Genomic DNA, 24,776 nt, shown 5'->3' with positions numbered 1-24,776 from the left:
ATGCCATTTGTATCTGTCGTTCGGAACTACGGCGGTGGCTAGAGGCGGCTAGAGAAGCGCAACGGTTCATTCAGTAGCCCGCTCATACTGTGAATGCTAGACAATGCTTCGAAGCACCCCCCCCCCCTTCAGCTTTCTGTGCCATCCCCCCCACCCTCCTTTCCAACCTTCTATTGCAAAAAAAAAGCGCTTCGACAGCGCACTGCCACAGTGTCTCCTGCGCCCAGCGGCTCAAGCACGCAGTAAGTCTGCCAACATGGCACATAAGAAACAACTTCGTGAAATTACCCGCGAAGAAAATAAACAAGTTGCACGCTGCAAGCTTTGCTCCGAAACTATACATGCTGTAGTCTGAGTTTCATCTAATTTGATTCAGCACCTAAAAAGAAAGCACGAACGTGAATACTCGCAACAAGAGAAAGGGCTGGCAAGCCAGCCAGAGCAGGCACTGGCCAGAGATAACGTCGGCCTTCACCGCTGGGTGCAGCTCTGTGCCTGTTCATCAAAAGACTGCTCTTGACGACGCCATAATCAACATGATTTGCACTGACATGAATCCCTTTCGTGTTGTCGAGAGGGAGTGATTCAAATGATTTGTAACGGTAAGTTTGACAATATTATAGGCCGCCTTTCATCAAAGCAACTGCTTTGTATTCTTTCAAATTCAGGTCGCCGTCCCGGGCTACAAGTTGCCATCGCGGGATGACCTCAGAAGTTCCTGCCTGGGAAAGTATAGCGCTGCAGACTAAAATATCATCGTCTCTGGCGGGAGCGGAGTACGTCTGTATCGCAGAAATGTGGATGTCGCGCTGTACGGAGGGCTTCCTGGCTGTCGAAGCCATATTCGTGGATAGCGACTTCATGGCTCACACGTGCCTCCTCAGTTTCACTCGCCTGACGACGGGGAGCCACACAGCTGCTCGGATCCGCTCCGAGTATGGCGCAACGTTGCTGCAGTGGAACATCGCTGACAAGGTGAAATATGCATTTTCGTACAATTTCGCCTCCGCCAACTCTTTTTATTTCATTTTCCAAGTCCTTCGCGTGGTGACAGATAACGCTCCATGAATGATAAAGACATTTGCATTTACCGGGCCGGAGACTGAAGAGGACGATGGTGATGACGATTTCGACGACTGTCCGGAACGCTTAACCAAAGAGCTTTTAAGCAATGTTAAATCAGTTGGAGCAATTTCAATTTGACTGCGACGCCCACAGCCTGCAGCTTGTCGTAAAAGACCCCATTCGGCAGGTATGCGCTTATAAATAACATATTTATTTCATCTTATGCGCATTGATACGTCGTTTATTTATTTATGATAAATAAACGACGCGCATTGATACGTCGTTTATACGTCGTTTATGACAGCGAAGCGAAATAGGCTGTCAGGCACCTCTTTTGAGCAGCTCATATTTGTGAAGCGCAACGCATAGTTAGGTAGAAGGCGATTGTTTTATCTCACTCTTTTGTTCTTAGAACTAACCGTTGAAGCAGCCTCATTTACACTTTGGGTTTTCAAAACTAAACGGTGAAGCGCCCATTTAGCTCAGGACATTTTGGCGCAAAATTTCTATGAATAAAACCAAAATAAAGCTTTTTTTTCTACCTTGCACTGCTTGCGACCCTTATTGCAGCATTTAAAAATGACGAGGACACCTAAAGAAAAATACGCTATGTCGCCATTTTAGCATTAACACATGTAAGCTTAAACAATATTAAAACATCGCAAGCCGTTAAAACATACTGACCACGCAAATACTATAAGTAGCGGGAGAACTTCCCCTACTGGAATCAGTAGGGTGGTTGTGCTGCACGAGATATGTCACCAAGCTACTATCCCTCGACCTTGGTAACGTGTTTTGCATATTTTTGCGGTTCTTAACGCGTCTGACGACATCAGCTTTATTGTGCGTTCATAGGTAACTCGATGAAACTACCAAGATGCCTTTCCTACATTGAGGAAATAGAGGAATGGAATTGAACGGCCCGGCCATCTCCGAAGTGGGAATGGGCAAAGTTTTTTTTTCATTCCGAGGAATGGAAAGGAATGGAGTTGCGGCAAGTTCTCATTCCCGGGAATGAGATTGGCATGTAATGGGGGCGCCCATTCCGCAACACTGGTGTGTGTGTGTGCACTAATGTGAGCGAAACGGACAGTAGGCGTCGAGCTAACGTTATCTAAAATTTCCCTGTGTAATGACTAACGCTGTCAGCATCATCTCGTGCATCATCGAGATGCGACGCCTGCAGCGCCACTGGCGGCGCTCCTAATCATGCCAGCGTAGTGAGACGCCTGGTAGCTGCCAGGACGCTGTTCCTTCTGCCAAACAGCAGTTGCGTTGCGTGCTGCGTCGCGCCAACATGCCGCAACCGCGTGTATAGCTAGAACACCCGTCCGAGGCGTTCGAGCGCAACGCTCACCCTTGCCGACCTTGCTAAACCTCGCTGTCAATGTTTTAGCTTTCGGACAAAACTGACAATCTCTTTTCACCATTCCATCGTCCGTGTCCTTAGCACATTATTTAACTTTAGTGTTTCTTCAGAAGGGCATATTTGCCAATGCTATAGAGATTAAGAGGAAGCTTTTGTTCCTTTTGTTTCTGGTAAATAAAATTGGTTGATTGATTGATTGATTGATTGATTTAGCTCGGGCCCAACTCCGACGCGGCCTGTTCAAATACATGTAAAACGCAAAAACGTTTTTCTGAGATAAGCCCTAGACCGATTTTAATAAAATTTGTTGCATTTGAGAAAGAAAATTAAATTCTAGTGACTGTTGGAAGCGGAATTTCGATTTAGGGCCTGAATTTTGTTAGAGATTTTCAAATATTCGACCGTTTGAAAAAAATTGAAGCACGAAGTTTACAATTTCATAGCTCTGCATCAAGAACAGATATCGCGGTTCTGTAAACGGCATCCATTAGATTATTCAAAGCGGACAAATTCTATGTCATTTTACTTCTTATGTGAATTTGTTACGTTGGTTACAAGGGTTCTGCAAAAGCTGCATTTCTATAATACTAAATTTTTTATATTCACGTTTAACATAGCAATTCTGTCCGCTTTAGATGTACTATTAGCTGCAATTCACACAATTGTATTACCCTTTTTCGTTGTTGAGTGACAGAGTTGTAAACTTGATAGTTTCGTTTTTTAAAAATGTTCGATTTTTGCCAATTTTTAATAAAAAAATTTACGACCTAACTCAAATATGCGAAACCAGCAGTCACTAGATTTTAAGTTTTTCGTTTAAATGCAACAAACCTTGTGAAGTTTGGTGCAGTGGTTGCCGAGAAAAACGAATTCTCCTTTTACATGTATTTAGATAGGCGCACTCGAGTTAAAGCTTCCTCTTAAGTTGTGAGGTGCCATATTCGTCCAAGCAAGGCTTTATCCATTGAGGTAAAACGCAATATTCGTTTTGTGAAATTGTGCTATCTGTATGCTGGGAATTATAATAACAAGGAGCATCATTTTTTTTCTTTCCCGGCGTTTCTTTCCGGGAGAAAAACCGAAATTACAAAACCAAAATTTACCGTATATTCATTGCTTTTTTTTCATGCCTTTATATCATTAAGTCATCATCATCATCAGCCTGGTTACGCCCACTGCAGGGCAAAGGCCTCTCCCATATTTCTCCAACAACCCCGGTCATGTACTAATTGTGGCCATGCCGTCCCTGCAAACTTCTTAATCTCATCCGCCCACCTAACTTTCTGCCGCCCCCTGCTACGCTTCCCTTCCCTTGGAATCCAGTCCGTAACCCTTAATGACCATCGGTTATCTTCCCTCCTCATTACATGTCCTGCCCATGCCCATTTCTTTTTCTTGATTTCAACTAAGATGTCATTAACTCGCGTTTGTTCCCTCACCCAATCTGCTCTTTTCTTATCCCTTAACGTTACACTTATCATTCTTCTTTCCATAGCTCGTTGCGTCGTCCTCAATTTGAGTAGAACCCTTTTCGTAGGCCTCCAGGTTTCTGCCCCGTAGGTGAGTACTGTAGGTGAGTACATTAAGTACGTGATCATATTTATATTTTAATATTTTTACGCATTTCTTGCAATTAGGTCGTTCATTTTGAAAAACTGAGTCCAGCTCTGTGTTACCGGATTCCAAATTAGCAAGGTATCTTTATGTTTGTGAAAATTAAAGCTGCCATTCGGAGATACCCAACCGATCTCAATTGAAACACACCGCCAGACCTTTTCAGTGATGTTTTGACCAAACGTGACGTGATTTGAATCTTTTGTGTATTTTTATGTCTGTGTCGGGTGTGTTTCTGTAGACATTAATTGCTACCGACAAAATACAAGGCAGTGAGTGTTACAACCACGCGATTAGAGCACGTGATACAATTTCAGCGTAAAACAATGAAATGAGGCTCACATGGTTTTGTGCAGTTACCGTGCGTCACTGAGAAGTCGTCCGCTGCGATTAGCCCGTCCTGTATGCTTGCTTCGACTACAATCTGCGGTGGAGAGTACACAAACGAAAAGAGTGAACAGAGCGGAGGGAGCGCGTAAATAAAAGCGTATGAAGCGTACACACGAATGACGATGTGACGGCGCGCAGTTTAATAACACTAAACGCTTATTTCGCTTGAAGCATATCTATACCCTTTCACCAAGACGGCAGTCGGCTCAACATGGGGGTTACAGAGAAGCCATGAAAGATGCCGAAAATTGAGCAAGAGCGATCAAAAAACTTGGTCACAGACCGTCTTACTTGGGAATATGTACGTTACAATGAGAGATGTAAACATGCATAAAAAAGTTACAAATCAGAAGCAGTATGACCCCTTCAGCCAATGCAGTCGACCCTCAAATTGTGAATTCGAGCTGAAAACGCTCTTCTCTTTGTAGCAAATGGCATATTCTTCTCCCCATTCACGGCAGTCGAATAAAAGATGAAGAACAAGTATTTAAAGAAGCCACGGCGTATACTAAGCTTGCAAACAACTCTGCACTTTTTATAACACATGTATTAAGCCACTGACTGCGTTAAGGGGCCTAATACATATACGTGCAAGCAATATAATAGTAGTTTATTGACTTTCATGGTCGCTGGGCTGCCCAACTACTATATGTTTCTTTTCTTTGTTATACCCTCACTGACCTGAGTCCTCTTTGCAGTTGCCGATCCTGCCAAGTAAACTAGAGCCGGCGTCCATGCGGTCATTCTTGCACCGGGCTCGAACCAAGAAGGGGAGCTTGAAGGTGCCAAAGTCACACTTATGCTGTAAGGATAATTTCATGCTTAGGTAATGGGCAACGTGGTAAAGAGAATGTACTGATTCAGGTAGTCTAGGAGGCAGGCCCCATAAATTGCCCCGAGTTTGTGGGTCCCTGTGCCTTTTTGCGCTCGGAGTTGCTGCTGCTTTTCCCCAAATGTGACACTTATGCCGACGAGAGGGATCAATGTTTTGTGCAAAAACAAACACACAAACAAAGTGCATATGCATGGCATCCTATTGATAGGTTGGCTGGTTTTCCACTAACTATGAGGGTTTTGCCAAGAGAGATTGGCTCGAACTATCCTCATTGGACATGTGGTGGTGTTTGGCTGATGGGCTCGGTTAAACACAGCACCACGTTAAGGCATAGCTCTCTTGCGAACAGTTCACCCAGAAACGCGAAGCGAAGCATCGTCGACACACAGCGAAGAATTGGCAGCCCATGTGAAGCCGGGCGGCGTCGATACGCAGTGATGAGGCAGCAGTGGAACCACACCGTGCCGTTAATTCCTGAATGCAAGTAACACTAGGAATTTGATACAGTACGAGTTCGGTTCGGGCGTAGTGTGAGCGATACAACCATGGTTTCTGTCGAACGTGTCCGGCGGAGTTGCAGTGTCACAAGATTATGTTGAGCGAGGCAATTCCCAATGAAAGCGTGTCCAACTTCCTCGTGTGCTTTACGCTTGCAAATGGTCGCTAAACAAGGACAGCGTTCCTCGCAAAAGCTAAAGAAAGCTTTGCTTAAAGCGATTCCTACTGAGCGTGGGATCCACACAATTTTCTTGCTTTAGCTCGGTATCATTAGTCTTAAGGCGTTCGATTAAAACATGTTTGTTTTGTATTCATTATTACTGAAATAAATATCTTTAAGCAAGCAACGTTTATTGTTACAAACGAGCGTTCTTGATACTTTAGAAAATCGAAATCATCACACGATATGAATAAAAAGAAGCTCCTGTTAGCTCTTGTACTTGATTTTCCGAATTTGTGGCGCTGTTCCTTCCAATGTTAAATTATTTTTTTCAGCACTGCTACAAGAAAAAGCCATCATCCTTGTAAAGTGACTCACTCTCCTTCATTTACTGTCAATAAAATAAAATCAAAATATTCAACCTTGTCAACACAGTTCCAGAAAAATTGACACAAAAGCAGGGAACATAATTAAGGGAGGCCTCTGCTCCTGCCTACACTCACAACTGCATCTAAACCTGCGTCTCCAAACAAATCCTGACAAGTTCGTTAAAGATAATAATTATTTCTCATATATAGTATAAAGTAATAATACTGCCAGCTGGGACAAACGCTGATAACCGCACACAACTGGTTTCAGTCGTGAAGACACCTCCATTACTTCTGTGAAATGGTGTGGCCGTTAAGTTAATCTGCGCTCACCATTACAATCGCCGCTATAGTAGTAATAGAAAATAGATCCCAGTAGTCAAAAAGGCATGCGTTCAAAATACGAGCGTGACTGACAAATACACGCAACTTCATAAATTGACGTAAGCAAAACTTCCCACGTATAACCAACGAATGCTGCTGGAGCAAACGAATGCAGTCCCGCGCTGTTCCGACTTACTTTAACACGCACAAAATCTTTCTGAATAAGTTTTACCGCGCCCCCCAGTCAGATCTTTAGGAAAGAATATAGGACGTACGTACCTGCTATTGCGTTCCGTGAGCGTGAAATACCAGAACGAGAAGCAGAGACCGCTTGCCGACAACTGGGCGGGCAATGGGAGGCTTTTTATGCGGCTCACTGAAGCGTCTGAGCCGACGTTTTTAGCAGTAATGAATCGACCTAAATAAAAGCAAGAACATTAATTTTCTTAATCATTTATAACTTTAAAGCCACGTTGTATGCATATATTATTAAAGGCCTGATGTGCGTTCTTTCGTGCCTCGAGAGAACGGCCTTCAATTATTTGCGCGAGAACCATTTTTTGGTAAATTACCGAGTTCCTGGAATATTAGAATATTTTTCGATTACCGCTTGTGGTACAGCAGCTGGGGTCCTATAACGTAAAACTATTCCAATATGTTTTATTACAATCTCCTGACGTCAAGTTTGCGTAATCCCCGACGCAAGCATGGGGCGGTCACCCGAAGGGTTGTCCGGACAGACCAACCAAACGCTCTCCTTGTTAATAGGAGGTCACTTTTGTTTGCTTGAAAAACGAATAACATTGCCTAGACTGAGCGGCTTGTCTTACCTAATTGGCTGACAGGAGGCGAGGAGCAAGCTCAAGTGGAGAGGGATTAGCTGGGGCCCAGCCAGTGCACCGAAAATCGATAACCGGATGAAGAAGGTGGGGCCGGCGTCTACGATTGGTCCGCTTCCCTTTACTTAGCTTGCGGTGGCTGGTCGAAAATCGCGGCGGTATGCAACAGAAGCTTAAGAATGACGCTAAAACGGATCCTCAGCAAATAAGAGTTGGCAGAACGAGGTCGTAAACGTGCCGAAAGTGCTCGAAAACGTTACACGGCTACGCAAAAAGTTTTATTATACGCAAATAAACCCATGTTCTCCGGCTGGTGCGAGTAGCCAGTGCCTGAGCGATCGGCGGCAGCCATCTTTTATTCCTTTCGCAACGGGGCAGCCTGCGGCTATTCAGAAGAAATTTCAGTTTTGTTCGGCATATTAATGCAACTTTAACGCGTACACGTCACTTTGACGCGGTGAGTTTCCGCGGTTTTGTGACGTCGCGTGACATGCAGGTGAAGTGGGTGCAGCCCGAAATCTTGACCAATAGCCGAGAGCTAATGGCAAAAACGCGTCGAATCAGAAATAATTTTTCTTTTGTTCGGTCAAATCGTGCATAATCAGTGTGTACACGTCATATCAGATGGGCAGCTATCGCGGTTTTCGTGACGTCGTGTGACAAACAGGTGAAGTGCGGGTAGTCCAAACAAGTGTCTGACCAATCGCGGAGGGCTGATTGCAGAATTGGAATATAAAAGTTTGGAATAGTTTTACGTTATGGCACCCCAGTTGCCAGAACGCAGATATTGAAGTACGACCATGGACAGCGGCGATGGTAATCATATACGTAAAAACAGGCTATTATTTTTTAAAAAAGGGGAATTCGAGACGGCGATAATTTTTCAGTTCTAACAGTGCAATGATGGATGCAGCCAAAATGGTTGGCGCGTACCTAAAATCACATATGCGCGTACAAGGGCGCGCACACTACTGTTAAGCGCTCAGAAATACAGTGCCACTCGAGAAGACACACAACGCAGGAAGATGGCATACTTTTTCCTTGCCTGCGTGTATGTTTTTGCTATTATTCAGTTAATTTGTTCAATCCAGTGAGCACTGCAGAGACCCTTTTATAACTCAATTGCACCGCCTTCTCTTCATATACGTTTCCAAAATGCAACATGTGACAAGCCCCCAGCAATCTTGGAAAGTAATCTTACCGGTCGAATTTCTCGTTGAATGGTCGAAGAGTGGGAAGGAGGGCTGCCCTGTTGCCGTGTCGCTCAGCTCCCACTGCGCCTGTCCCTCTGCATTCGTGTCTGACTTCCAGAGGCAATAGCTGCCGTCGTCAAATGCGCAGGTAAGATCTGTGAGAACCCATGTGAACGAGAAAAAAATAGGCGATTTTACTATTCTCATGAAGAGGTCAGACGATAGCTGCGATTTGTCAAAACGTGAACGCGCAAACACACGGATAAGTGAAAAAGGAGCAGCAACGAAACCTGATGCGAATTACCCGCTTAAATATACAAGCATCCAGTACGGCCAGAAATATATGGCAATCATTTCATTAACGCGTCAGCGGTTGCGCGACAAAATGAAACTGCCTCTGCGTATAGCCTACAGGTTTTCGTGCTCACGCAAAGAAGTGCAAAAAAAAGATACCATGAGCCATTCCACTCTGTGAAGGTGGTTGACCAGCGAAGCTGTTTAGCACACGACACGGAGGTGACACAATTTTGAACAAAGATACGAACGCATTTATTGTCTTGATGGGTGGTCATCGTAACGAAAGGTACGCACAGTCGTTTATTTTCTTGATCGGTGGTCATTATTTCACTCGCAACTGCAATCATATTCTTTGATAATGTCAAATCGATGCACATACGCCGTTGGGTGGTCGGTTGGGCCGGATCGGTGTGGCATCGCAAGGGATATGCCTGCAACACGTAACGCGTAAACCGCTCCCTTTTCAGTGCCGACACATCCACATTGAAATCACGGGCAACGACAACAGGGGTAATGTCATCGCAGCTAATTCAAGCAAAGTGAGTAGCCATGAGCCTTACGGGACTATGACTCATTGCATTTTTTGCTCGCTTAAGACGGTAAGAGCTATTGCTCACGGGGGTATGGGCCATTGATGACGACATCTTTCGACATGGGGTTCTGTATATTGTATGCGTGATTAGAAAGAATTTAAGCATGTTCGCGTCACTTTGCTAAGTACTTCTAGTCTCTGTCTGACGGTGCTATGAGCCATTACATTTTTTGCTTGCTTACGGGTGCATGAATGCTTATGGGATTATGAGCCACTGATGATAATAGTCTGCTCACGGAGAACAAAAAATGCATGGAACCTTATACAGTTCCGCTGTAAAAAAAGAAGCGGAAAGGGTGAGGCAGCATTGATACGTGCCTTTTGTTTCTTTTTATTTGCTTGCTTCTTAGATTTATTTTGTCTATGTAGGGCGATCTTACTGTACCGCGACCGCAGTATAGAGTTCGTCTAATACCGACATCGTGTCTTAGGCGTGGCGGCTATTTCCCCTTTTTCGGCATCCGTCGAGTTGCATATCTCAATATTCCTTGACAAGAAAGATACGACAAAGTTGCAACGGAACTGTGTATCCTGTCATTTTAAATAATTCGATTGTCGTAGCCCCTCTCCCTGCTCGTCGTATCATTCTCCTGTTTCCTTGCATATTGGCGGCGAGGGCTTACGCAGTCGCCATCTGACGGAAGTACCTCAGTTCCGTAGTGTGAGGAAAAACACGGCGTGTTCATCATAGGTTTGGCAATCGGCGCTCAATAAAAACACACCGGAGCCCTCCTGGACATTTCTGCAAGTACTCTCGAAACGACACAAGTTTTTTACTGCCAAAATAATATTCTTGGGCAAACAGAAAGCACAGAATGGTTTATAGATGCTCTCTCTTTACGAACACGTCCAGTGAACGCCCACTGCGCGCGGTCACCGCGATGGAGTCCCCTGAACCGGTTTCTTGCGTGAAAAAAAATTAAATTGTGGGGTTTTACGTGCCAAACCACTTTCTGATTATGAGGCACGCAGTAGTGGAGGACTCCGGGAATTTCGACCACCTGGGGTTCTTTAACGTGCACCTAAATCTAAGCACACGGGTGTTTTCGCATTTCGCCCCCACCGAAATGCGGCCGCCGTGGCCGGGATTCGATCCCGCGACCTCGTGCTCAGCAGCCGAACACCATAGCCACTGAGCAACCACGGCGGGTAGGCTTCTTGCGTGAAAGGCAAGCACTCGCTCAGAGCAAACTATGCGAAGGGCCGTCTGTATAACCAAATGGGCCATAACAGAATGAAGCCTGAATGTATCGATCGCACGGGTTCGCAGTGGCCGACTGCGCGTCTAGACGCATGCATGGTCCGCGCACAATGTTTCGCTTTCGTTGCGAGCGCGTTTTCGCACCGTGCCGTGAGCTTTAGGCCATAGAAGATGATCATTTGACAGAACTCAAGCAACCATTGGTGTGTGGACCCTATAAGAGATGTTCAAAAATAATTTCGTTATAGCCTGGGACTTCGATCGATCCGCGCCTACGGCAACTTCTGATGTGCCATCGCGACGATTCAATCTTTTTTTTTCTTTCTTTTCTTCTAAATTATTGAACGTTTCAATATCATTATTTCTCAAGTTGTATCGCACTGTATGTTTATCAGTCTTCTCAGCGACCAATTTCCCGCTGCTTCTTTTTATTAATCCAGTACGTTCATTGTTTGCTGCTAACACAAACATGAGTATATGCCATGCCTTTTACAGCGAAGACATATAAGGGTATCCGATTCGTCCGTCCGTCCATCCTCCTTTCGCCCGTGCGCCGAAAACTATACTCCGGCGCAATTCCCTGCGCATGCGCGAAATAGGAAAGAGGCGCGCGATGGGCTGCGCCAGTAGTGACGTCGTTGTTCTCCGTCGCAGCCGAGCGCTCGAGCAGCAGTTTCTCTCCGGCTTCGAAATGGGTAGGCCACGCGTCATACGCACTTCTGAGGAGCAGGCAGCTTTCCATCAGCAACGCCGCGAGCAGAACCGGGAACGAGCTCATCTACGCCGTGCCGATGGATGCTGCAGCTCGGGCACAAGAACAGGCTCGTGCAGCCGAACGCAAGCAGCAACTGCGTACCGGGGATCCGGCAGCCTAACAAGCCATCGTTTAATGAACCGTCGGGATTAACCCAGTGATAAACACCGGGGCCGTACATTTCAACTTCGCTGGTTAGCCATCTGTACGGGGTGCTTGGGCGGTAATTTTTTTAATGTGTTTCTTACCGTTCCCTTTCCATTCCAGTGGACTTGCCAGTATCTAGCATCAACAACTTCATAGATCAAAGCTTCATGACATTAGCCGGGCAGCGCGCGCGGGCGAGCGTCACAGTACGCGCTTTCTGCTACTCGCTGAACATCACAGCCCCGACGCCGTGGCAAAAATGTTCCTGACGGAAGTTCTTGCTGCACACCCGAGTTAGAACCGGCAAGCAGCCATCGGTACGAATTTCTCGATCCAAGCTTCACGCAGCTTCTTGTCTTGCGGGTACATGTGAAGGCTGGCAGCCACTACCTATTGTAGTACTTTCAAGTGTTGTCAGGCAGAAACCCGAAGCGGGAAAACCTCCCCACTTAATCATAACCGTAGCGCAGGTGGGACTTTACACTTTCGTTTTCAGCTTGTTGCAGCGCTTCCGAAGCAGCCGATGCGGGCGCTGTATCCACGTGATCCCTCATACAACGCCACGCCGACGGCGGCGCCAGCTTTTCCAGTGATGGAGCTCGCCCCCAATACCGTTCTTTTTCCTTGCTTGCTGTGCACCTCCACTTTTCCATTTATGTAAGACCTTTGGACACTGTGTCCCATCATCTCACCCGACCGCCGTAACTCTCGCTGCTTCACAGAAACTATGAGAGTGCCAGAGTGCTTCGACACGTTCACAAATAGGGTGCCTCGATTTGCAACGCAACAGGCATGGACCGCGAGTGCACTCTGGAATCCGCCAGGCGACAGTGCATATAGAAGTGCCATAAACTATACTGCCGTCGCAGCCAATACCTTTATGCGAGAATGCATACCGAGTGGGCATGAGCATACAACCCTGGGTTCATTAAATTATTATCTCTTTGTTTTTCTTGTCGTGGCATTTACCCAAATAGTTTCGCCAGCAATGTCCAGTGGCTGCTCGGATGAGCGCACCTTTATGGGCACGGCGCTTTGACGAGACAATCGGCTGACTCGCGAAAGTTTTCTACAAACAGCGTGTAGGGCACTTCAAACGTGGTGATCACTGGGAGCTTCGCTGATTCGGGAATGGTACGGTTAAATACCTTATGGTTGAATAAACGTAGGGACTACGGATATGTCATTCTAAAGAAGAGGGGCATATACGTTATAGGTATTTCTCGGAAATCATCCGACACTTATATTATGCTTTGACGCACAGAAGGCGACACATTGCTGATGTCGCCTTCCGTCCGTCTTGTCAAAATGGGTTTCTGCTGATTTCCGGTAAATATTGAGCCAACTAGCTCAGCTGGGAAACCATCTTAAGTTACATAGGTAGCGCTTGCTGGCGAAAATGTTAAATGAAGTTGGTTCTTTGCTTCTACGCGTTTACAGACACGAAAGGGAGATGGCGACTATACCCACAGGCGCCATGAAAGATTTAGTGTTGTCGTATTCATTTGTTTACCTGGAATCGGTTCCTCTGCTGGTTCTGATCCACCTGCAATTGAGAGAAATAGACTTTGTTCTCATTGCGAACTTTTGAAACTGAACGTTACTTAAGTGCTGCGCTTAGAGTCAGTAAAAAAAAAAAAGAAGAAGAAGAAGAAGAAGAAGAAGAAGAAGAGAGAGAGAGAGAGAGAGAGAGACAGAACACCGTAAGCCTTTGTGCGTAAGAGAATGTCTTCAAAAAATGCGTCATTTTGCTCTTCTGATGTGGAACTCAAAGCTGAAAACTTAATATTGTTGAGAATTTAAATGTTTGTTACCGTCTTATACTTATTTGCATAATTAAAAACAAATTTGGTTTCATTATAAATAATTTTATTTTTATTTATTTACATTTCCGTAAGGCCAAATGGGCATTAGATAGAGGGACGAGAACGAAAATAGATATGAAAACAAGATACATAATATGCCACACAAGACTGATACAAATTAACACATCAGGGAAAATATTTAGTAAATCTCTCAAAAGAAATACATATAACAGTACATACAGATACAAATAAATGGCGCAAATACACATATGATGAAGCAGAAACGTAGTTATTTTGATGATTGCTGAGTTAGCGTAAGGATGCCTGTAGGTATTGATATTCCATTAGGTGAATGACAGTACAAGAGTTGCGCTAATTGGTGGCAAATTGTGCGAGCAAACCTAGAGTAAACATTGTGCGCATGATCGACTGCCATTCTCAAAACCCTATTTTCATTCATTTAGCAGGAAATGGTTGATAATTACTGGAGACAATGAAAACCGAACTTCGCGCAACTTCTGTTTAGCTTAAAAGATATTGCGCGACATAAAAAACGACACGGACGTGAAAGAAGACGACACACCAAGCGCAAACTTTCAACTAAGTTTATTGTGCCACTGCGTCATTTTATACATGGCATGCACGTAGATCGCGCATGCGCTTACACGGAAATGTCAGTTGCCGATGCCCCTCCTGGCACACGCCCTAAAGTTAGTGTCATAACCTACATGCACGGGATTTCCCACAACTTGAAAAAGATTGCCCAAAGAGCGAATGTAAGAGTTGTTTTTTCTGCTCCCGACAAGCTCGGCAGGCTTTGCAGGCTGACGGATCCAAATGCCGTCCCTTCCGATAAATGCAGAAAGCATCACCGAAAAAAGTTTGTCGAGTGTGTACACCGGGTGGTGTACAGCCTTCCGCTTTCATGTGGCAAGAAATACATAGGACAAACTGGGCGTTGCCTCAATGATCGGCTCCGTGAGCGCAGCAACAATGTTAAAAACGGCTCTGGCGGTTTCTTGGCGATCCACTGTCGCGATCATGGGTGCAAACCTCTTGAGGATCAATGTACGATTGTTTCCCGTGGCAGCACGCAGCTCATCCGTGAGATATCTGAAGCACAGATGATCGCAAAATTGGGTGATGCGTGTGTCAGCTTCCCGTCTCTAGCTCTCACAGAAAAGGAATTACGTTACTTGGACGCGGCATCACACGACACGTAACCATGTTACATGATTTCGCACTTCATTTCCGTGTAAGCGCATGCGCGATCTACGTGCATGCCATGTATAAAATGACGCAGTGGCACAATAAACTTAGTTGAAAGTTTGCGCTTGGTGTGTCGTCTTCTTTCACGTCCGTGTCGTTTTTTATGTCGCGCAATATCTTTTAAGCAATGGATTACCAACTTGCCCGGAATGCTGCTCTCATTCTGTTTAGCGCTGCTGAGCCAGAAACCACAGCACCGTTAGATCAGTGTGCGGTAACGCATTTGAGCGTATTTTCTTGTATTTCGACCGTCGCGGCAATAGTAGAGTTGTCGAAACTTGCTAGCATGAGTCAATGGTTTCTTTGGAACCCAATGTAGTCCTTTCTTAGCGAGATGCAAATTATTGGACAAAAAGTAGGCGTCGTAAATATCCATGACATCACAGCGAGATGGTGCCAGAACTTTAGGGCGAGTCACCCATTGTGGACGTTGTGCTATTGGAGAGGCGTGTGGTATACATACAGCGTAACTAATATTCCTCTATAATGCCTCGTAAAAAGGGCCTTTCCTTCGCGTTCACATCTCCCAAGGAACCCCCCCCCCCCCCCCGCCCCCCATTTGGACAGTCAGCGACCGTGTACCGGGCAAACAAAGTGAACGCTATATAATATTTTATTTTAAAAAAGCCTCAAAAAGCACCACCCGCATCCTAAAATTTTCTAATAAGCATTCGGCTAACTCGTAACAAGCTAACAGAAGCTCAGGCGGAATGGTAAGCTGTTGATCGCCTCGTTCGTTCCCCACGTGACGTCAGCACGCGGTTCGCAGAAAGACCTGCGCGAGCGCTGTTTCCGCTCACGCATGTCACGTCTGTCTCGTTCACCTTTCACTGCAGATGCGACACTGACGCCCGCGATGGCCGCAACTCCTCCTGTCTGACTGGAGGAGCCCGTGAGCGTGAACTCAAGCTGGCTGTCGCCGGCCTCGTGCAGCGGTAGCTCGACGCGCTGCCACTGCTCTTTCGGGAGCAGGTCGGCTAGGAGGAGCCGAGTCGTCTCCTTGGCTCGACTGCTTAGGACCAGCTGGTAGATTTGGAAGGACTCTAAAGCTGTGCGAAAACAACAAGGGGCGCGTTAACAAGCGAAATAACACTTGCTGCATCCAATAATGGCAGGAAATCGCACGCGTCTACACCGATTCGTTTAAGCATAGGAGGTGCGCCTACTTCAAGAAGCAGAGCGGTTATGTGCATATTACCTATAGAGAATGTTTTGTTGAGTTCGAAGAGATTTTTAAAGCGAAGCTTTCTTTGCCTATACGCTTCCGGGTTTGGCATGGCTGGTGCTGTCAGCTGCTGTGTCAGTGCATGGGCATATATAGGCGGATATAGTTGTGGGTAAATATGTACGAAGGTCATATGTGCGCCGAATGTAAGTGCATGGAAACAAGCATATGTAACTACTGTATGCTGACCAACAAATTACATTGCGCCAGTAGGCGTACCTTGCATAACCCCAAAAAAATTCTCACATTGAACCAATCTCAACGGTATATGTAGCGCATTATGTTCATCGCATTCATTGATTTATTTGAATTTCTATGATTTCGCCATTGAGAATCTCCACGGATGTGTGCCAGTTTTTGGCCAATCCTTCAGAATGGGTATGTACCACTGTGACACAGGAGGTGCGGAATGCTTCAATGTAACCCGGTATGTGCCGTACTTCTTAGTGGATACACCTGCCATCACCGTCCTTCCCTCGACAAGCGCCGTACATCGCCTGTGTCCTCCTGACATCGCTGCTTGGACGTCTCACACTGTGCATACCCTTCATTTGCTTTTTCCATTTCAGCGTAGCTTTGTGAGCGTTGTAGCGCATAAACAAAAATTAAGTAATGTTGTGACCCTTGTTATGAATAAAAATAATCATTGCATGAGGTTGAACGCTGCATAGAATAATATTAAAAACAGTTGTTTGAATTGCCATTAGATTTCATCATTACCGTTTGGTCGCATCGCCATCGTCATCGCCATCACCACCGCCATGATCACTACCACACCATCACCACCACACCACCATCATCATCACCATCATAATCGCCACAATAATAATAATAATAATAATAATAATAATAATAATAATAATAATAATAATAATAATAATAATAATAATAATAATAATAATAATAATAATAATAATCTTTTATGTCCACTGCAGGACGGAGGCAACTTTCCCTGCGATCTCCAATTACCCCTGTCCTGCGCCAACCGATTCCAACTAGCGCCTGCGAATTTCCTAATTTCATCACCCCACCTAGTCGTCTGCCGTCCTCGACTGCGCTTTCCTTCTCTTGGCGCCCATTCTGTAACCCTAATGGTCCATCGCTTATCTAACCTACGCATTACATAGCCTGCCCAGCTCCCTTTTTTTCTCTTAATGTCAATTAGAATCACCGTGCTTGGGGTCAATACATGTTTTTCCAATCGCATGCAGCTCATAAACCCAATAACTGGACTGTTCAGGTGGATTACTTGAAAAGGCGAACATTAATAGCACGAGAAACGAAATGTCTAAATAGCTAACTAAAGTATTCACTAAATAACTTTTTAGTAAATAACTATAGGACACACGTTGAAATTGAGAAATTGAAGCCAAGCAATAGTGATGTCCGCAAGCAGACATGCCATCACTATTGCTTACCAGACACTGCTTAGCAGATCAATGCTCAGCAGATGTGACATCCGAAAATATCTCCTGCTTAGCAGTTGAGGACGACTTTCACTAGAATATAAATACATTTTTAGCACTTTTTCTCTTACGCCAATAATTTACCAGTTTAAGTTTAAACGTAATCGCTTGAGAAATAACGAAAACACTCTGCCAGCTATTGTCAATATTTTATACCTTCTAAGAACAGTAGTATACCGCAATCATAGACTATATAGTTCATTTAACAGAGTTACTGCGAACAGCAGCCTAAAACTCGCAATAATATAGCAGACCATAGGGATATAGTCACCAGCCCGGTACTCGAGAAACGTTCAACTACAACCCAGTTTCACAGAACCGTTGGAATATTAAAGACAGTCCTGCAGACGGGCACTTCAGCCTTATTTTCCTTTCATATTAGTCGCTTTGTTTAAGCTTCTGGGATTGCACCATCTTCTGCTTTGAATTTGAAGAGCACGCATCTACTACCAGGCTGCTCCTCGTTATCTCACACTCACCGTGCCAGAGCCCATTCCCTTCAACTGCTTCGCTTCTTTCTGTGCCATCCCGGGAAATCGTGCCATCCCGGGAAGCGCCAAACCTACATAGTTCAGTGCGCAGGTTATTAAATTAAATTGTGGGGTTTTCCATGCCAAAACAATATGCTTATGAGGTCAACGGTAGGTGTTTCCGGATTAATTTCGACTGCCTAAGGTTCCATAAAGTGCACCCAATGCGCGGTACCACGGGTGTTTTTTTTTGCATTTTGCCCATTGCAATGCGGCTGCCGCGGCAAAGATTTCATCCCGCACACTCGGGATTAGTAGTGCAACATCAAAGCCCCTCCCCACCACGGCGGGTGCGCAGGTTATGCTGAATAATAGCTTGTTGAGACCAACCGACTCACTTGCCGACCGGAGCAGACCCAACCCGACCCAACTCGAACGAATTGAAATGAGTCGAGGCGACTCGATTCGACTCGACTTGACTCGACCTGACCCAACCGAACACGCTCAGCCTACTTTCTAGTTCACAGCTGCTGTCCGCAGTAAGAGACAACTAGGTTATTATTACAGTGATCCATGCAGAGGTATATTTTTCGTGTTTTGTGCTTACCTGTTCCGCTCCTGAAATAGCGCACGGCCAAAGTTTCATTGCCCTTGCTGCTAAAATGGGCGCTACGGAGGGCGGCTGAATTGTTTGCGGATACAGTGGTGTCCACGTAGGCGAATCGGCCAGGATTACCCGCACCTAAAGGAGAGATAAACAACATCATCTGCAAATGTCATAATTTCATAGCACCAACTAATTTGGCTGCCGTCCTCGACTGAATTTAGCTTCCCTTGGAACCCGTCCTGTTACTCTAATAGGCAACCTGTTATCTGCTCTACTGCATTTTGCATAAGTATGACATAACTTCTGTAGCATTATATTATTGCATTACATAGGGCTCTTTTTTTCCTAGTGATATTGTGTGCTACTGCCTTCAGTGAATGCTGTAAACCGGCATTCTTTTTAGCAACTTTATGCTACTAATTTTCATCACTATATTTTTGAGTCGCTACTACTATCGAATGGTAAATATTACCAATTGATATTGTTCACGGACGCTAACATATGTATATTATATGTCATAATGAACAGGTACGTGTTTCTGTGCAAAACAACAAAAACCTTAGTCGTAACCGAATGCTTGCTGCTCAGCGGCTGCCTTACCGGAAGAAATCATATTGTAGGTTTGGGCACCCGGTTGTCTTCTGAACACACGACCACTGCCCACAATCCACCGAAAGTCCGAGTCGGATTTACTGACGTATCCGCAAAGGTCTCGGTCAAAATCACAGTCAGCCACATGGGCAGGTGGGAGCAAGTCAAGGAGCACATTGTCAACCGCAATCACAGCGTTCACGTTGGAACGTGGGTCAAACTTGCCTTCTATCACCACCTGCAATGGGACGATGCGATAAATCACATGCAAGACGATCTTGTGTATCTTTTGTACTCATCATCTTCAGCAAAAAAATATCGTGCCGTATGCAAACCCTCGCAAAGCCAGATGTAGTTGTTTGTATACGTTAAACAGTACGGGAGACTGGGAGTAGAGCAGACGATACATGCGCCAGTATCGTCATCTTGCCAGGTCTCACGCCTTGTTCACAATATGAATCACAGTGGCATATGGTACCAGCTTAAGTCAGCACTTCACCGCAAAGATACCACTGCAGTAAATGTAAAACAGTTGCGCTTAACATACTTTCGTCCAGAAGCTGCGCCACATCGTCAGCTCTCTTTTGAAGGGATTTGACCCGTCTGTACCACCATTTTTTGAAAGCCGTCTTTGTAGAACAGTTTAGATGTATATATAGAAGAATTGTTAAAATGGTTGTGATCCACTAAAACCTTTTTTTTATGTGGAGGCACTACTGCCTCCACATAAATTTCCTATGGCGATGCTTTATATTGCACGGAAACACGGCAGCGCCTAAAACGGCATTTCGCTCATGGAGGAGTAGTCAGTAACAATTCTTATATACTTCTCAGCGGCACCTTCCAGAAGCGAACTTCAGCATTACAAACGCAACAGCCCCGACTTTTGGCGGCTGAAGCAGTTCCGTCAAGGACATCCCACTACTCTCTACATTGCTTTCACCTTAAAGTCCACGGTTTGATCGGGAATCTCCGCGCGAGCCAAGGACCATGTGTGAGGCTCGGTAGCGTTCGGCAGCGTCCAGATCTTAGCGAGTTGCGAGCCTGCTTTGTCGACCAGGTAGACCTCGAGGATTCCGTTTCCTGTTACGTTTCTGTAGTACCACAGCTCGACGGTGCGAGGTTGGTCCTGGACAGGCCATAGCAGGCTGCTCAGGGAGGCCTGGTTGGCAGCGCCCTTGGACCACACCAGCTGAAGGAAGCCAGCTGCACAAGAAGGCGGTTGTCACTGGTCAGTGGAGCCTAACGGAGCCCCGTAAAACCTTTCGTTGAAGCAGCCGTTTCTTCGTGTACACGATGCTTTCATTTCATTTCACGTTATTGGCCTCGAAGGTATCAAGATGCATTACGTGATGTGTGGGTTTACAGTTAATAGAGACGACACGTGCCGCATACAAGGGGCACTTCAACTACTAAAAGAGTACTTGTGAAAGGAAACAGAGAGATGAACAATACTACGTACGCTAAACCAAAACATTTGTTACGGTCAGATTATATCCGCAATACGTGAAACGTAAAGGTAACTTACAAACTTTAATCTGTGAGCAAAGAAGAAATGAAAAAGAAAGGAAAATAAAGGTATCATAGGGTAAGCAATCTGCATTATATTTTCCCTGCGATTAAAAAAGTCGATGCAAGAATGTGGCGTACATATTTTATAAAATATACATGTTTGATAATAAATATATATATGACATAAATATTTGGTCATAATATATAGTCATATTCATGAAAGAGCGTAAGTCTGGCAGACTTTCGGCGGCAATTCAGAGGGCAAAGGTGGGTACGCTTCTTTAGTTCAATCACGCAGGTAAACGACGAGAAATCTGAATAAGCTAAGCGAATCGGGTAAGTTTAGGCAGCTCCTGTGGCATCGATGAGGTGTTTCGATACGGATCACATGTGGGGCGGCAGCGTATTGTAATTTCAGACGCGTGAACGTTGTGTAGGCTCGTAGCCTCAGTTGTACAGGCGCCAGTGTCAATCTCTTTCACTTTTCCCCCTTCTACTTTCGGCGCTAACGATCTTGTTGGATGGTATACTATAGTGGACACGGAGAAAAACCTTGGACGTCCAAGGTGAAGAGTTAAACAAAAGTCAAGACGACGGGTCAAGATAACTGTTCCATAGTCCTTTTAAGGCTCTAAATTTGTGCATGCTTTGTATACTTATAAACACGCAATTATGGAGCGGCTGTTTACGTAGAGTCAGCGTAGCATTAGGTAGGAATGAAGAGGACTTATGTGCGTGTATGCGTGTGGGTTTAAGAGGGCGGGTACGTATGTGCGGGAGGGTGCGTGCCTGTGTGCGTGCTTCATCACTGTACTATACACGCGAAAACGGAGAATGGCGCGTGTCCTTTGGTGTGTAGCATAATAATTGCCTGCACGCATGCACACAGAACTTTGTTTCATTAACTTGACAAATTTCCTTTCACCTTGCTTATCATTTTTAATTTGACAATGGCAGCTGAGGATGCATATTTCAGTGATCGAGTACTTTTGCATGCAAAAATATAAAGAACGCAAATGAAAAACAAACAACGGTCTTTGTATAAAAGATATGCAAAATGAAAAAGAATGAAATAGGCAAGTCTTGCGCAAACTAAAGCAGGAGAACGCAGCTTCATTTTGTAGCCTGTTGCTAAGACCTTTCTCCCTAAGCTGTGTCGATGTTTTCAATCAAAACGCGAAAAACGAGGTCTAGTCAATCATTTATTTATTGTTTGTTTATGACTACCAAGCTACCCTGATATTTGTGTTTTGATTTAAGCTGAACATTAAAAAAACTGAAAAATGAAAAAAAAACTAAAGAAACTGAAGCAAATGATGGCAGGAAATAAAAAAAATTATGGCTGGGAAAGCGAAATAGCTAAGCGACCTCCTTGCAAACGCAGTGGGCCTGAAAGTGTAGAAGATGGCTCAAAGGCCGAAGGTACACAGGCATTTTTTAAGTACCACGGCTCACACGCACAGACATCCTGAGTAATTCGAAGTAGCTGGTGACGTAATAAACGAAACTGCAACAGTCCCGTTTCCTCACATGTATCTGCGATCAATAACCGAAGCACTAATGAGAAGGCATCGCAAGTATTCCACTTACCGGAGTTGGCCGGTCCTGAGCGAAGGCTGGCGCTTGCCATGTCACCCCTCATGCCTGTCAAGACGTGCGTCCAGCCTTTGTTGTGCCAGTAGCATGTGTTGTGCTCGAAGTCGCACAGTCCTGCTCAGGGCATAAGAAAAGGGCGCCGAACATGTGTGCTGGCTGAGACTCAGTTCAGCGGTACGTGGCAGGCGTGCCGCATTTAAAATGGGGATAGTGACCAACCTCGGCCGTCATCATTGTCCATGCAGACGCCGGGCGTCACGTGGATATTGCTGAGGGCGATGTCCCCCCGCTCGCACTTGTCGCTGGATACGGAAAACTCGAGCTGGAGTGGAATCAAAATGGCAAAGGCAGAGCCAGTGGTTGAGATGCCAGTGCGTAATTGCGCCGCAAATATCACGCTTTTCATGCGTGCAAATTCCTCTAAACAAGCTACATACCTATTTCAGGACAAGAGAATGAACTGAAAACTACGTGATAACCTTACGAAGTCAACAGTTAATGATGCTAGGGAGAGCATATAGGAGGAAATTATTTATCCTGACGCATTCGCTAATTATATGTCTGTCAACATGATTGGCCAGCATTTGCTTTTACGAACAGTTTTACAGAGTAAGAAACCTCTTGTGAATATGATCCCGTCGTTTTCAGGAGGATGCGCTTCCCATGAAGCGACGAAAATTCACTGCGGCAGCAGTTAAAAGGGCTGGTTGCTTTGAAGATCGCATTTGTGTAGATGACCACGTGTATACGAAAAACGTGTACTTTTTACGTTTGTCCGGCGTGACTGGGCTGCACAACATACGACCCACAATCGAAGTAGACCACGGCCGAATGCATTACATTACAAGACGTGTTGAGGATAGTAACCAGTGCGATCACACCAAACATAGACTTCCTTTCCGCAAGTGAAACGTGCAATATTTTACACTAAAGTGGGGCCCGTGTGTCTCTGGGAGAACTTGGTTTTGGCCCTCGCTGGTTTTGAGTTGTGCAGCCTAGGCACCATGGTGTGTTAAAAACGAAGCGATTAACAGACAGATGGACCTGAGCTGCACATATTTATCTCATCCATGTTTGATACTCTTTCACAAATTTACTTGCCTTTATAACCAGCTAGATGTCATTTATGCCACCGTATATCAAAGCACGTTAGACATACAAGAAGAGGCAAGCGTAAAGCGTTTTTTGAAGAGTCCATGGGCTTAATTTACCGTTCTCTTCTGAGAACTGCAAAACATTAGGCAGCCCCGAATATATAGATTGAATTACTTGGGTGTTAGATCATAAGTAGCCAACGAACACTGATACCAAGGACAACACAGGGGAAATTACTTGTGCTTAATGAATGAAATAAAGAAACGATAAATTAATGGAAATGAAAGTGGATGAAAAAACAACTTGCCGCCAGTGGATGAAAAAACAACTTGATCCAGGTGGGGAACGATCCCAAAACCTTCCCACGCGAAGATTGTGGGATCGTTACCCACCTGTGGCAAGTTGTTTTTTCATCCACTTTCATTTCCATTAATTTATCGTTTGTTTATTTCATTGATTAAGCAGAAGTAATTTCCCCTATGTTGTCCTTGGTGTCAGCGTTTGTTGGCTTCTTATGATACGACTAATAAAAATCAGGCCCCTTGGTTAACCACCTTTCTTGTGTGTTAGATGACATGCGAATGAAATGGAATTGCAATCAGCTTAATTTGTTCTTGTTCTATGTACGTGTGCGTGTGCGTGTGCGTGTCATTTACTGAATGACGATCGTGCACGTATAACGCAGCACCTGTGTCATCCCCTTTCGCTTATGCTAAAAGGTCGGAAAGCGTGGGATCCACCAGCTTATGTGGTGTTACCAGCAAATTCGTATCTATTCAAGTTCTGTTAGTAGTAACTTCACGGGTGAGAATAAGATTTTAGAGGAGTGGCATTACTTTGCTTGTGCAAAGCCAGGGCCACCAGTGAAGTAATGCCACTCCTGCCCTCTGCACGACTCGCTGTAGTTCCTGTATTGCGACTATTAGGGTAGATATATATGCTATACTCATCATATCGACCGCGAGATGGAAGATTCCTTTCGCATCATGGTGTGTGTGCAGCAACCACAATTGAGAATCGCTTGTGCAAGGGCACCAGTGATTGGCAAATGTGGTCGCTGTACACACACACGAGGCGAAAGGAATCTTCCATCTCGCGGTCGACGTGATGAGTATAGCATACATATATCTGACATGCTCTGCACGACTGCTTTAACTCCAATACTCGCAATACAGGAACCACAGCGAGCCGTGCAGAGGGCGTGTATCTTCAATCTGAACCCCATTCGCGACCAAAGTGTTTGATGACGGAAAAATGGCGCAAAAAAAGGGACAGGAAAAAGAGAACAGGACAAGGGTCTGGCTTCTTTTGTCCCATTTTTCGCTCTGTTTTTCCGTCATGGAGCCGTATCTTAACTAGCTGAGGTTCAAACCGTCAAAGGCTCGCACTATCACAATGTAGCCACAAAGACCAATCTCGAGTTTCTTCTTTTCTTTTTTTACTTCATATTTATGAGTTAGCGCATGAGATGGAAAAAGACAAAACAAACAACTA

At 45.1% G+C, this 24,776-nt stretch overlaps 1 protein-coding gene across 1 annotated transcript in view; it reads right to left on the bottom strand.

The window, feature by feature from the left end:
• LOC135905759 (MAM and LDL-receptor class A domain-containing protein 2-like) overlaps nucleotides 1–24,776 on the bottom strand; it is a 180,349-nt gene that overhangs the window by 24,421 nt on the left and 131,152 nt on the right. Inside the window, exons 20-30 of the mRNA XM_070529435.1 lie at nucleotides 22,407–22,509; nucleotides 22,182–22,301; nucleotides 20,023–20,285; nucleotides 19,089–19,317; nucleotides 18,489–18,623; nucleotides 15,545–15,769; nucleotides 13,160–13,192; nucleotides 8,664–8,810; nucleotides 6,903–7,041; nucleotides 5,120–5,240; nucleotides 4,391–4,472 (exon numbers count right to left, since the gene is read on the bottom strand). Coding sequence (XP_070385536.1) covers nucleotides 4,391–4,472; nucleotides 5,120–5,240; nucleotides 6,903–7,041; nucleotides 8,664–8,810; nucleotides 13,160–13,192; nucleotides 15,545–15,769; nucleotides 18,489–18,623; nucleotides 19,089–19,317; nucleotides 20,023–20,285; nucleotides 22,182–22,301; nucleotides 22,407–22,509 — 1,597 coding nt within the window. The remainder of the gene's footprint in view (nucleotides 1–4,390; nucleotides 4,473–5,119; nucleotides 5,241–6,902; nucleotides 7,042–8,663; nucleotides 8,811–13,159; nucleotides 13,193–15,544; nucleotides 15,770–18,488; nucleotides 18,624–19,088; nucleotides 19,318–20,022; nucleotides 20,286–22,181; nucleotides 22,302–22,406; nucleotides 22,510–24,776) is intronic.

This window comes from Dermacentor albipictus, chromosome 1 (assembly GCF_038994185.2).
Source record: "Dermacentor albipictus isolate Rhodes 1998 colony chromosome 1, USDA_Dalb.pri_finalv2, whole genome shotgun sequence".
Taxonomy (NCBI): domain Eukaryota; kingdom Metazoa; phylum Arthropoda; class Arachnida; order Ixodida; family Ixodidae; genus Dermacentor; species Dermacentor albipictus.
Note: the sequence above shows the minus strand (reverse complement) of the source record. Positions and strands in the feature narration are given on the sequence as shown.